The 13,529-nt window shown below is 36.6% G+C and overlaps 1 protein-coding gene across 1 annotated transcript in view; it reads right to left on the bottom strand.

Moving 5' to 3' along the window:
• SEMA3C (semaphorin 3C) overlaps window positions 1-13,529 on the bottom strand; it is a gene marked incomplete at both ends in the record, with an annotated part of 118,802 nt that overhangs the window by 25,638 nt on the left and 79,635 nt on the right. Inside the window, 5 exons of the mRNA XM_080344037.1 lie at window positions 4,006-4,150; window positions 6,881-6,950; window positions 8,959-9,073; window positions 11,109-11,251; window positions 13,244-13,363. Coding sequence (XP_080200163.1) covers window positions 4,006-4,150; window positions 6,881-6,950; window positions 8,959-9,073; window positions 11,109-11,251; window positions 13,244-13,363 — 593 coding nt within the window. The remainder of the gene's footprint in view (window positions 1-4,005; window positions 4,151-6,880; window positions 6,951-8,958; window positions 9,074-11,108; window positions 11,252-13,243; window positions 13,364-13,529) is intronic.

The following is a 13,529-nucleotide window of genomic DNA, read 5'->3' as shown; positions in this document are numbered from 1 at the left end:
CCTGTGCTACTTTACATTACTTTTTATTCAGGCATCATTACTACACTTCTTATTGTAGCTTCTAAACTTTCTTTTTACCCTTTAGCAGATTACTGAGCTGTGAAACTCTACTCACAGTATTGGAGCTATTCAGAAATATTTCAACACAATATTTTTCCAGTTGGAAAATGTTGATTTGTTCAATATGAAGCATTTCATGGAAACTTATTTATTTTGATGAGGACCATTCTTACATCTAGGATGGAATTTCTGGTCAAACCAGACATAAAAATAGCTTAGTAGCTTAGGGAGAGATTTACCTCACCTGACTTCTACTGTCTCCAAGTCAGGCATTTATTCTTAGCCATATAGATTTCCCCTGTAGTCAGTAATTCAGACTGGATACCCTGCTTTTAGATGGCTAAAATTACATAAAATGAATCACACTCTGAGAGACTAGGAAACTCGCTGTGGGTATATGAGTCATGTGTTCAGCTACCTGATGTGAGCAAATGTTAGAATCTGGGTCTTCACCTCCCAGAGGATCCCTTTAACCACCAGGCAGGATTGCACGTTCTACCCTTGATGCTAAAAACTGTTCCATCTTCTGCACGTAAAAAACTATTCATTGGGCAATACCAGGAACAAAGTAGAGATGGGACTGCACCCTAATCCCAGGCTTTAGAATCACCTTCTGTCTCAATGAAGATCTAATTATTTATACAAAGTAGAATAGGTCTGGTAGGAATTCTTTAAAAGAAACTGCTCTGGAACAGTTACCTTCAGGAAGAAGAACCAGAACTCAGCTCAGGTATAGGTCTCTTTTTCCATCTGGCATCCTTGACAAATAATTCTTCTGCACTCTTATTTATCCTGAGGGTTTTGTTTTCATTCTTGTTAGAAATGACACTACATGATAGCCCTCTAGGTCCTCACAAAATTGAATTCTGACCATCTTGCTTGCTCTACTCTTTCCCTATATGGCATTTCCATCCAGGAAATGTGTGGAACTATCTGCTAAGATTAGCGACAAATTCTGATAAAAGAACTGTCTTCATAAATCTGTAGGCTATTTGGCAAGAATATTCTACTTGGTAGTGGTCTGTCAGACTCCAGTTCCTCTCCAGAGAGATTCTGTTTCATGAGCAGTTCAAACTACACTTTCCCGCCCAGCTCAGTGAAAAGACTTTCTCTGATACTTTCCGTATCTTCCATTCTTGACTTGGAGATCATAAGACGTTCGCCTGTGACTTCCTGAAAAAATGTCTGTGCTATGGCTCACCCCAGTATGACCCTAAAAACTTCCATTATATTGTTGTTATGAGCAAAGCCTTGACAAACATCTTTAATCAATTAATTCTTCTGCTATGTCCCGTGTAAACCAATGATGAGCAAAAGATGTTACTGAAGAATCCTGTAAGCTCGCCCTTTCCTGGAGGGATTGAATGTGTATCCTTCACACCTCATTCAAGGGCTTGGCTACATCATGATTATGTTCACAGTTGATCACCACACAGTTAGGTTGCAGAGAAAAAATGAATTCTTTAATTTACAGCATATTCCCCAACATGCGTAGTTACAAAAAATATTTCTGTAAGGCCTGTAAAATGGAAGCTATCCTCAAACATCACTGAATTTAGTAGCAAGATGCCAATTATGTAATTTTTTCCCCTTTCTTTTTCCATAAGTAAGTTTTGCTTGTGGAGAAATAATAATAAAAAAAGGTACTTAGTAAAGGGCAGCCAAACACCGTGGAGCTGATTATGGCCAAATGAACATATTGCTTTATTTAATCCTACTGAAACTATATCTAAGCCTTTTCACTGCTTATTCAATGCACTCCAACATTTCTGTCCAGAGGTTTAGTATGAATATCTCTTTAGGCAACTGTAAAGTAGGAATTTCCAAGTCATATAAAAAGGCAACCCTGTATAGTCCAGCATCTCAGCAGTTGCAAAAAACCTGCATTCCAGGGGAAAGAGCCTAATGTTCCACAGTCTGTAAGCATGGCTATTCAAAGTCAACCTCTGAACACAAATTTTGAGTAGCAAAAAAATCCCCACGTCCTGATTTTTACAGATGCCTTGACACAAGTGAAAAATAGTTTGTGTCATGCATTTAAAGGTGGTATTTTTTGGCAGTGAAATAAAAGCAAAGCCAAACAGGTCCCAGCTAAGCAAATATACCTTTAAGATATTGTGTTGTGACTGAATTGTCTGGAAGCACATAAAAGCCAATGATCAGAAAACCAGCAACGATCATCTTAAAAGAATCTCTTTTGGCTTTATTTTTTGTGTGAGGTACGATCTAAGAATTTATCTTCAAATTCAGAGTTCACTGGCATATCTGAAAAATCGAGATAATTTCTGTCATCATGTTAAATCCAAATCTCAATTTTCTTTTTCCCTTTTCCTTGTGCTGTCCAAGTTCCTTAGGCCCATCTGGAATGCCTCATAAGGCTCCATGAGGTGAACCAAGAATAACATGGCAGTGGTTGAGGAAACACATGCAAATACAATATTCTAAAGCAGCAAGAAACTGTGAAATGTGACTAATCACAAGAGCCTGAAAAACTTCCTGTTTAAATGGACCATTTATTTTCTTTTTTTTTTTTTTTTTTTGCAAAGTTTAAGCTTAAAGCCTCAGTGAGTTCATGAGATTAGAGCTGTATGAATTAATTGCAAAGCATTAAACCTTAGTGGAATATCAGGTATTGATTAGCTAATTCTAGAGATCTGGGAACATGAACTCCTAAATCTTTTAGTCAGTAATAACTGCACTAAAATGTCATGGAGAATTGTGTGAACAAGGAGAGCTATTCCATGTATCTGTGCATTAGTATATGACAGAGAACGATCTACAGCACAAAGATGAATATGATTGAAACATTAACATGGTTAAGGGTTCTTGCAGTGACTTTCAAAATTAAAATAAAATTCAATTTCTTGTGATAATAGAAAAAGCAACAAAGTATTAATCTAAAAAATAAATCATAGCTACATTGTTGAGAGATGATCTATGATTCTGTGTATACTTATTTAATTCTGATACTTAAGAAATAGTAAGAAGACTTCATAGGAGTCAATAAAATGCCATGCTATCATACTTCATTTAGCAAATATGGATTTAGAGAAGATTCTAGAGATAGTTTATATATTCTTCATTAAAACTAGAAAGATTAGACTTCATACTTCTGCTATATCTAAATTAAGAATAGTGGAAATAAGTAAATAAATAAATAAAGACAAAAGTGCATCAACAGCAATTTATATACACCATAAAGGTGATTAAAAATTTTGTTTAAAATCTTTCACGGGACATTTCTGTAAAACCTGAAAACAGAGCTAGCTCTAAAGATGTACCGAATTTATTGGAAGATTATTACTACCCATGATAAAGTGAAAGAAAGTCCTGAAAACTTTTCAAGGCATACAAAAGGCATTCTTAACAAGGAGGATTTCTATGAGCTGGTGGGCATGAAAACTGATCTATTTCAAGCTCTCTCGTCTAAAAGATTCAGTGCCTGACAGGGTATTAGACCTAGTCAAATGGCAAGTCCCAGAAGCCTTGTTCTCCTGCTGCATCTTCCAAGTAACCCAGTAGAGCTGCAAAACTTTACAGAACTATGGAAAATTACTACAGACTGAAGACAGACAGAGACGTTTGGTTCCAGACTGCAGAACACACAACAGTGTCCTTGTATGCTTACTTATTTAACTATCTTTCATTCAAACATACACACAAAATGTAAATGCACATGCAAACATATGACTGCCATCTAATGAAATAATTCTTGCAACCTTTTCAGCAGAAACATCAAGAGTGATTAACATTTTGTTTCTTTCTAGAAGATTTCCAGGTACTACGTGATTTGTATGGCAAGCTGCGAAGTAAATAAAACTGTTCTGAACAGTAACTAAGCGTCATAGTCACGTATAGTCCATTCTCCTAGGATAAATAATATTTATTTATGTATTAAACAAAGACAAGTAATTGGCAAGCCTGCATAAACATCTTCGTACTTACAGTGCCAGGTCGCGGGTACGGAATTCTGCCCTGATATGGAATCAGCTGGTGGTTTGGGCCCTCCTTGTGTGCAAATGGCCCATTGAACACGGTCTGGATGTCTGATAGATGATACACACACACAGCTGAGCCTTTAAATATGGAGCTGGAAGACAGTAGGAAAAAGTATTGCAATGCACCAACTTTTGTATAGCTTTTCCATCATTTTGCACGGCCCAATGATGAAAGATACCTCTGAAATAATATATTTAATAGAATTTAATGCTTCTGTAGCATGGATTTAATACATGTAAAATCAACTAATCTAGCTTTCCAACATACACTATTACTCCTTAAGACTCCTAGAACCTTTTTGAACAGTGAACTAAAAAAAAAAGAGGGAGGAAGGTACCACCCTACAGGCGGAATAAGAAAATTTCCTAATGTTAAATATAAAAGAAACATAATCTGGGCTCAGTTAAATCAATGGCAAAAATATTGCTGACTTCAGTGAGACAAGAGTTTTATAAACTTTGTACTGCCAAGCTCAGTACAGGTTTCCAGTAGTCCCTACCCGTATATTAACCACAAGACCTTCACGAGCCTCCTAAAATACATAGCTAAAATATTAATCAAAACATCCAGCACAATTACAATTAGCTAGATTATTATAATCCGTTGGCAGCTTTTCTAAGCAAAATGAGGACAGGTTGTGGCTTTAAAGGAATTACTCCTATATAGTCCTCAAATCCACCCACAAAACTGATCTTAGAAAGACCCTTTCAAGTGGGTTGAAGTTTGATTCTTCCTGAGGAGAACCTGGGGGGTCACCTATGAGAAGAGCCTATTTTTCCACCACTCTGGGTTGAGCAGTGGTCTCAGATGTCTCTTGAGCCAGCACAAGCCTGAGTGGCCTCCATCACCTCATGATGATTAGCGCACTAGGAGTGATGCTAAAGCTGACTGAAGTCAATTAACTCCTTTTATTTTTTTCTTTCTCTCACTTCACATGAGGTTTGGGATATTTATCTTAACAAAGTGGAAATTCTGTACAGTCTGAAATCTGTCTGATGTTAACTGTAGGATGAAGATAAGCCAAGTGACCCTCTGTTTTCAATTGAAAGAGAAAAAAACACTCCAGAAACAAACTGAAAACATTAGACATAGTGTCTAAACAAGGAAAGTGTGATCCATATTGCCTTCAGCTATATATGGATTAGCAGAAGGAACCTTTTAGATAGATTATGGTATTTTAGTGGAAATTTTAGTAGGTATTAATAGGTTTTAAGAAATGTATTTAATCTTTCCAGATGTTTTATTCTAGATTTACAGCAGATTATGCTTCCAAAACAATTTGCTTCAATATTACTTGGTTTCCTTCTGTATGGTTTAGATAAAAGTACTAATAGTTACTATTTGCTTGGACGTTTCTCTCTTGCTGCTGTTATAAGTTGGAGGTCTACAGAACTGAAGATAAATGAATTGCTAAGGAGTAAAAATAATTAAGATCGCTGTATGTAACTAGGTAACACATACAATCTACAGTCAAGCAAAGAGAAAGCAAGCATAGACCATGTGGTTAATGATATCAGAAATGCATGAGTGTAAAAACTCCAATAGAGAGAGAAAACAGCTTGATAGCCAGGAAAATGTGAAGTTTTCTCTTTGTTGTCACCTTATATGGTTCTGTGATTCAAACCTCATTTCCACTGCAGGAATACCAGGAGAATTAGGTAAAAGTGTTTCCAGCTCAGGCATGTTGCATCCACAACCTAATCATAAGTGTGGTTTTACTGCTAAACATAACCTCAGCATTTTCTCTTTTTGTGCAGTAGGAATAATAAAATGTAGACAGCACCAGATGTTTACTAGCTATGAGATTCTCTTTTCACCAATTAAATATCATAAAATCATATTTTCCTGGCTGGTTGACACATTTTAGAAAGCAGATCCTTGGATCCACGTGAAAGAAGACAGAAAATTTTATCGGGAAAAAATATTTTTTTGTGCAAGGATTCCTTTACTGGAAACTTCCATTAAAGGAATTACTAGTAAGAAGTTAAATAAATTGCTAATTTGATCATATAAATGAAATTAAATCTTAAAACAAGCAAAAAGACCTCTTTGAAGGTACGTAATAACAGCTAAATAATACAGGATAGCATATCAGAAATCACTAAGCAGTAACTCTGCTGTAGTGAGGGGAAGAGAAAAGTTAAATAAATAAAAGTAAAGCTGGCAGAATCTGCTGGTCCACCTGTTGGTTTATCTTTGTGGAGAGTTTCAGCACAGTCAGTCATATCTGGTACTTCCACTGCCCTTGGGAGCACACTGAATGCTTTCTAAACTGGAAAGTAAGTGAATACTACAGACTGATAATGGGGAGCTTAAGCCTGCGAGGAGGTGATCAAATGCCATATCAGCTTGTCTTTTTGTAGCCAACTGAAGTTGACATGGGTTATTTGCCATCTGTGTGATCATCTGCCAGCTGAGAGACTGGAAATGATTTGTATGAATTCATGTAAGAATTCCCGGTTTGATCCTTGGGGGTGCTGGATGTCCTTCAGGAGGTGTTAAGTGCTCTCAGATGCCACATGAGTTCACTGTGTTGAAGTCATTTAGCTTTCCGCTGCTGACGGAAACATGTGGCCCTTAACGGAAACATTTTCCCAGTGCCAGCTGACAGTGTGTCAGGGAGCAGTTTGCTCCAAGCAGCAGAGCTCTAACATGGGTATGTCTCAGTAACGATGCTTAGACCATTACTCCCGCAAAAAATGGCAATCGCTGACATACAAAATTGTACAGAACAACCTTTACCACAAACCATCATTTTCGGTTTTCATGTAGAAAACTGCGCAGTTCAGAAAGGTAATTTTTTTAAAATCTCCTCATTTACCTTGATGTTGTAAAAATTCCATACACAAGTGTTGTTCTGGGGTTATCTGTCTCTAAAAGAAACACATCCTCTGTAAGAAAAAAAAAGGAAAAAGAGAAAACATTTTGAATGTTAATAAAAAATTATTTCCCAGTCTAAAGTATGATTTTATTCCTGCTGAAGCCAACAGTAGTTTTATCTCAGACTTGAACGCGAAAAAGCAGACTTATCGTATGAATGGACCTATGCATAAATCTAGCACTTGAAAATTAAGAAACAGTTTTGGAAATGAACTCCATGCCATCTAGTTTTATGAAGACAAAAGGCAAAGATTTTCAAACATGTTCAGGATGCACGTCTCACATTTCTCTCAGCTGGATCTCATTTCAGCAGGTTGCTCAACAGTAGGCAAACGTTTAAGTTGCAGTAGGTCAAAGACAGAGAGTTCCGACAGACAGATGTAATCCAAAGCAGGACAGTTAGGTGTTTTATCATCTAGTACACACTCTAGATGCCATCACTAGCTCATTTGCAACACAATATGAATGAGACACAGCTTTGCAGTGAAGACACAGAAAGATGTAAATCTCCCAGCTTCTGTTCTGTAGGGATTCATTGACTGCACAATGCAAAACTGTACCTGCTCACTGAACTGAATTTGCACACCATTACATCTTTATTACCCTTCAGTGAAAAAGACTTTAATTTCTGACAGATTTTCCTTACAAATGCTTTTGCTAACACTAATCAAACTACCTCTTAAATTTATTTTAAAACACGTAAGAATACTGAACTGTTTGAGCTTTTTGTCATAAAATATGGTCTTTAGCTTTCCATAAATTTATGTGGCTCCTTCATTAACTCTCTGAAATTTTTAAACTTTCTGTCAAATATATCAGAAGTAAAAGACTTCATCATGCAGGACTGGCAGTGCTACATACTTCTGTATTATACATGAATTTCTAGCTGTAGTTGTATTCTTACTCTTTGCTACAGGATTGTGCTGAGAGCCCAGCATGAGGACATTGTCTCCTATTCTGGATGGCCCTCCATTCATATAGAAAACTAAAAGCAGTTGTCCTGCAGTTTTGTTGAAGAGGAGTGGGCTGGTAAATCACAACTCTGAAAGAACCAGTTGCTGTGGCAGTGCCAGAAGGCACTAGGAACTTCCGAAATTCAGTCCTCCCAGCATCTTGCATATTTACATAGTTACTCCATTAGGATCTGCTCCTAGGCCCATTATGTTGTATCAAAACTTTGAATCAAAGCAAGTACACCAAATGTAAAGACATAAAGCAAAAAATAGTCAAAACCCCATTTGCTACAATGAGAATCAGGAACAACGACAGAGAAAAAGGAGAGAAAGTCAGAATCAGATGCAGCCACAGTGTGGGGCCCAATAGCTATTTAAATTATTTATATTTACACACATCCCAGATCTTCCAATACCTGAATTTAGAACTATGACTTTGTATGTCACAGCTGTGGACAACATAGAATTTGAAACTTTCTAATAATATTGTCTGGCACTTAGGTATCAAGATATGCATCTATTAATTCCTTATACAGCTTGTGACTGTTGTATGGAATATTCACGGAATATTTATTCAATGTATTATTGCTAGTGCCAGTAACAGGATTTATTAATATTATCTTGAACTATCAAATTGAGGCCTCTACCCATCGATCAAAAAAAGAAAAACTGTATTGCAGAAAAGCTGTATGTTACACAGTGGTATAAGAAAATTTTTCAAAGGGATGTATGTTAAAAGACCCTCTATCATAATCCTAACTAGGAACAAAATAACAATAGTCTTCACTTCCATGTTCTCTTCCAAGTATTACCTCTTTACGTATATGATTTCTTTACATAGTCAAGATTACTTTTATTTCAAAGATAATGCTAATTACCCAGAGAGATTTATGAATAATATTTTCATTTCCTGTCATAAAACTGCAATGGGAATTTTGTTGTGAATTTCTACAAGGCCAAGATTTTACTGTGACAACTTGACTAAAGAGTTGCATGAACATCAATAATTAACTATTCACAGGGTGCAGGATTTAGATAGAACTTTTAAGATATTTTCTTGCCATACCTAATTCATCAAAATATGTTTCTGTTCCATCTTCATCCATTACTGAGCATACAAGTCTTGCTTTCAAGAACGTTGTCCACTTGTTCACAAGGCTACGCTGACCACCCGTGTCATTCTGGAAAGCAATAATATTTTTAGAAAAAAAAAAAAATACAACACAGTCAACATTTTACTGGGCTTTCCCACATTTTCTTCAGGTTAATTTGACTCATCATCTCAAGAATTATGCTGTCTTATTTGTTATTAAAAAGCAGATATGCCTAAACAAAATCCCCTAATCTAAACGCTCCAGAAAAAGGAAAAACAAGAACTAGTTTTCTGAGCAGACTTTCTGTGCTGGGCTAGCAGGCTTGAGAGGGTTGGGCAGTAGATTTTGTGAAGCAGCACTGTGTGTAGGTATGACTGGGAAGGACTGTGGACACCTTTATCGTTTCATGACATCTAGAATGAAGAAGTCCGTGATACCTCTTAAAGGTCTAACAGTCCTATGGGAGGATCTATCTTGTAATCCTAGCAGCAGTATAGCTGCATCTGACCTAGTAAGCCATGTGGGCCCATGAGTTGGATGCTCTGAACCAAATTCAGAAATAATGGCTAGCATGGGTCAAGCTGGGTTTGCACTGTTGCAGGTCCTGCTAGCTTGGTCCAGAGCTGGCCTGGCCACAGCTCGCTCAAGGATCTCTCCATCTCTCTCCAGTCCAAGGTGGAAACAGCAACTGCTAAACCAGATGGTGCAGCTCCTGCCTCATTCTGCTGGTGAACACCTTAGATAAGCGCGGTATCTTCCCAATTGTATTGCACAATGTCACCCAAGGAAAGGAAAAAAGGAAATGTAGAAGCTAGGCAAACCTGATTTCGATGTAATGCTGTGCATGCTTCACTGGTGTTCCTGGAGCTGGTAATCAGACTTTTTGGGTGACCCATAAGGTGTCTTTTAGGGGGGTTTCTTTTGGTACCATTGGATAAACATATTTGGCTAGTCACAAAAGTGTTGATATATGAACATCTGAATACAAGTTTACAAATATGGCTGGCTCAGATTTTTTTTTCATTGGCTTTGGGATTCTGCTACTGGCTTCAGCGTAAGCCTAAACAGGCTGAGGCCTTTCAGAAATCATCTGGACTTCATTATTACAATAACAGAGATATAATTGTGTGAAATGTCATCTTGCAAAATACTCAAAAAGGCATTTGGACACCCTCACAAAAATATAGAAAACAGAAATAATAAAAGAGATCACATGCCTCATCACATTGCTAGGGAAGGAGTTTAACACAATCCCAAACACGCCCTTACACCTATGCACAACAACACAAAGCATCAAATTCTAAAGAAGACTCAGATTAAAGACAAGGAATACACAAACGCTCACAACTACCTTCCTGAACCTTTCAAAAAGAATGAATAAAAAAGCTAGCAGTAATTATGCACTTACAATTTTGCTCTGATAAAAGAAAAAATCCATTTCAACAGAAATATTAATAGCTTCTTCAGTAATTTTTCAGCTACAGTTGATATGTTGATATGAAAAAGGAAATAAAGACAATGAGGAGCACTGTGATAATAAATTAAATACTGCACAGGAGTAGCCATATTTCTTGAATTTAATTTTCCTGTGCACATTTGTTAAGTTAGGCTCACACATACATCATTGCAAGAACTCAGAACGGACAGATATTGTAAAAATGAAAACAATATTTGAAAGTTAAATCAACTGATTTAAAAGCTTTGCTCTGATATTTCAGTGTTTTGAAGATTTTGAGTGTTTGTGTGTTTATATGTGCATGCGCACAAAAGACTTCACTGTGTTATTATTCCTTTTTTTCTAAGCGAAGAATATACTTCATTCATGCAAGGATGGCAACTTTGGAAATTGAACACTGGTAACTCCACCAAGTCAGTCAAAGAGATAAACAAATTTCTAAATACCTTAATTTCTGTATCATTATAGGTATAGCCAGATGTACATATCATGTTCAGACCCTATCTGTGTGTTCAGTAACAGCTCTTTTTAATTATGAATGTGGAAGGTAAACCAGGAAATTTGTTTCAAATTTAAATCAAAGGCTTTTCAGTAATTTCATCTTTTAGCTTATCATATCACACTAGCAGCTTGTCCCAACAACCTGGCAAACGTAATAGTTCTTACTGGGCATATTCTTGCAATCATTGAATGAATTTGCTTTGTGCTGCCACTGTTGTCTGTGAGTCTCTCTTTGAAGAAGAAGTAGATTTTGGCATCGTTGGGGTCAGTGCCATCTGGGATAACATGAGCATCCACAAAAATAGGCTCTGAAATGAAACAGCATACCAAAAAAATGAAACCAAAAGATGTATCAGTATAAGCAAATAATTATTTGACAGTTACAGACTGCTTCAAGGAAATGGTACATAATGCATATAGGGGTACTGCTGTGGCAGGTTAGGCTACATGCTCTACCCTCATGTGTGGATATACCAGATTTCACCAGGTAAATGTCTTCTTGATGTCAGCCTTAAGTTTCTGCATCCTCATATTTTATCCCACAGCAGATTTTCAGAAAAGTAATTCAAGTACAGAAACAATAGTACTAGATTACCGCAGAGATTTAAAGATTTGGAGGAATAAGAAGGAAGAACCACTGTGTTACCGGAGGCACTTAAGGAAAGTCTCATGGAGGCTAAATATGAAAGTAAGGTGCTGAGAGACTCTTTAGGAAAATAATAAATAAGGTACTTTAAAAATGCACGAGAGGACAATAGCTGTTGGAACACTGAAAAAAGCAAAATATGCAAATGCTTGAACAGCATTTGAGTTAATATCAGAGGCTGATAAACAAAATACTGTAAAGAAACACTAGTTTAATATAAAATGCAATGTAATTTATAATAAAATGTACATTATGACATGAAGTTGAGTATGCACTAGTTTCTTGCCATCCCTTATTAGGCAGCCAACCTTTTTTGGTGTCAATACCTGCAGGATGTATGTTTTTGGCAATTTCCTATGCTAAAATAAAATGGATAGCAGTGAGAGTGCTCAGAGGACCTTCTCCTTTGTCTGAAGGAAGAAGTTTCCTGCATGAAGGCTGTATCTTTTCAATGATCATACAAGATTGCTTGATCAGTTGAAATCCAGTACAAATCTTCAAACAATCTGATACAAAGGTTGGATCTCCAACTTTAGACTGCAGCATTTTTCTATTCATGTAAGCCCATTCTCAATATAACAAGTGTCATGACTCTGACTCTAAAAGAACATGGAAATAAATTGTGCTTGTCAAGTACCTGTTCTGAGTATATGTAACAGGCAGATTTTTCAGAAATTAAGCTTTTTAATGGTTCTGTTTTCCTAACTCAGTTTAGGGTGCATACTTTGGGGTGTGCAGATAAGTGTAAGAATATATAGCAAACAGAAGAAAAAACAGAAAACAGACATAGTTTCCCATTCATAGTGAACTGTATTTATTCTGACTGCAGTCCTGTGAGTTCCCTGTATTCACAGCCATGCAGGAATAACAAGAGTCACCCTAAAAATAGTCAAGACAAAACCACAATAATATAAGCTTTATACCTGAAGGCTTTTTTAAACTGGAACTACTATGTTAGTTGCTCTGTAACCTTTGACATCTACCTTTGCTCAGAGGGCTGAACACCATTTTAATTCAAAATAATATATTTGGAAGATGTCTTTTTACCAGTAAAGTCAGGGAGAATTTTCACATTGATTTCAGTGAAGCCAAGAGAAATTAGTTTTCCTACTGTGTTTTGCTAATTTATTTCGTACCACTGAAATAAATGGTAATAATTATCACTGACTTCTCTGATAATGGGACTGTCTTCTGCACATATTTTGAAGGCAACTGGTGGTGAGTCTTCTGTATAGAGTTGGACCAGCCTAAATTAAATGAAGTTGGTAATTCATTAGAAAAAAAGACTTAAAATCAAGCAGTCTAATTTAAGGCAATGTCTGATGCATTGGAGGTGAAGAAGGCTCTTCCACAGAAGTCAGATTGTCTGACCACTTGCCATTGGGAAAGTTTTATATACTTTCCCTTTAATAGCTTAGTTCAGCCTTAATGCAAAAAAAGGCCATCAGGTGGGGTAGTCTAAGAGGTTGGCTCATGCAGTGAATCCTTTCTGGATTTTCTACAATATGTATTTACACACATTTCTTCATGGTTCAACTCCATAAATTAAATTCAGAGAAAAACTCTTTGAAAGAGGAGCTCTTCATTTTAAACAAAAGAAAGCAGAATCTTTGTGAAAACCATTAAGAGCATGGGTAAAACAGAGTCATCTCACCACTCAGCCACTTGGAGTTGTGCTGGTCGGTTCGCACTGCATTCCTCCTGGTCAGACTCCGAAAAATGGCTGCATCCGTCCCCATGAAATCAATATACATCCCTGAAAAAAGCTCTTCATCTGCAAAGATTGAAATGAAAGGGAAAAATCAAATGCATTGTTATGGTTTTTGGGAAATCCATATTCACTTATATATTTTTATTTTAAACTCAATAGCTCTTCATTTACACAGGAGTCTATACAGATAAATATTGGGTCATGGAAATTAGGATTTTCTCTGATTTAC

Source organism: Nesoenas mayeri (genome assembly GCF_963082525.1).
Source record: "Nesoenas mayeri genome assembly, chromosome: 1".
Lineage (NCBI taxonomy): Eukaryota > Metazoa > Chordata > Aves > Columbiformes > Columbidae > Nesoenas > Nesoenas mayeri.
This window is presented reverse-complemented; position numbering and strand designations above follow the sequence as displayed.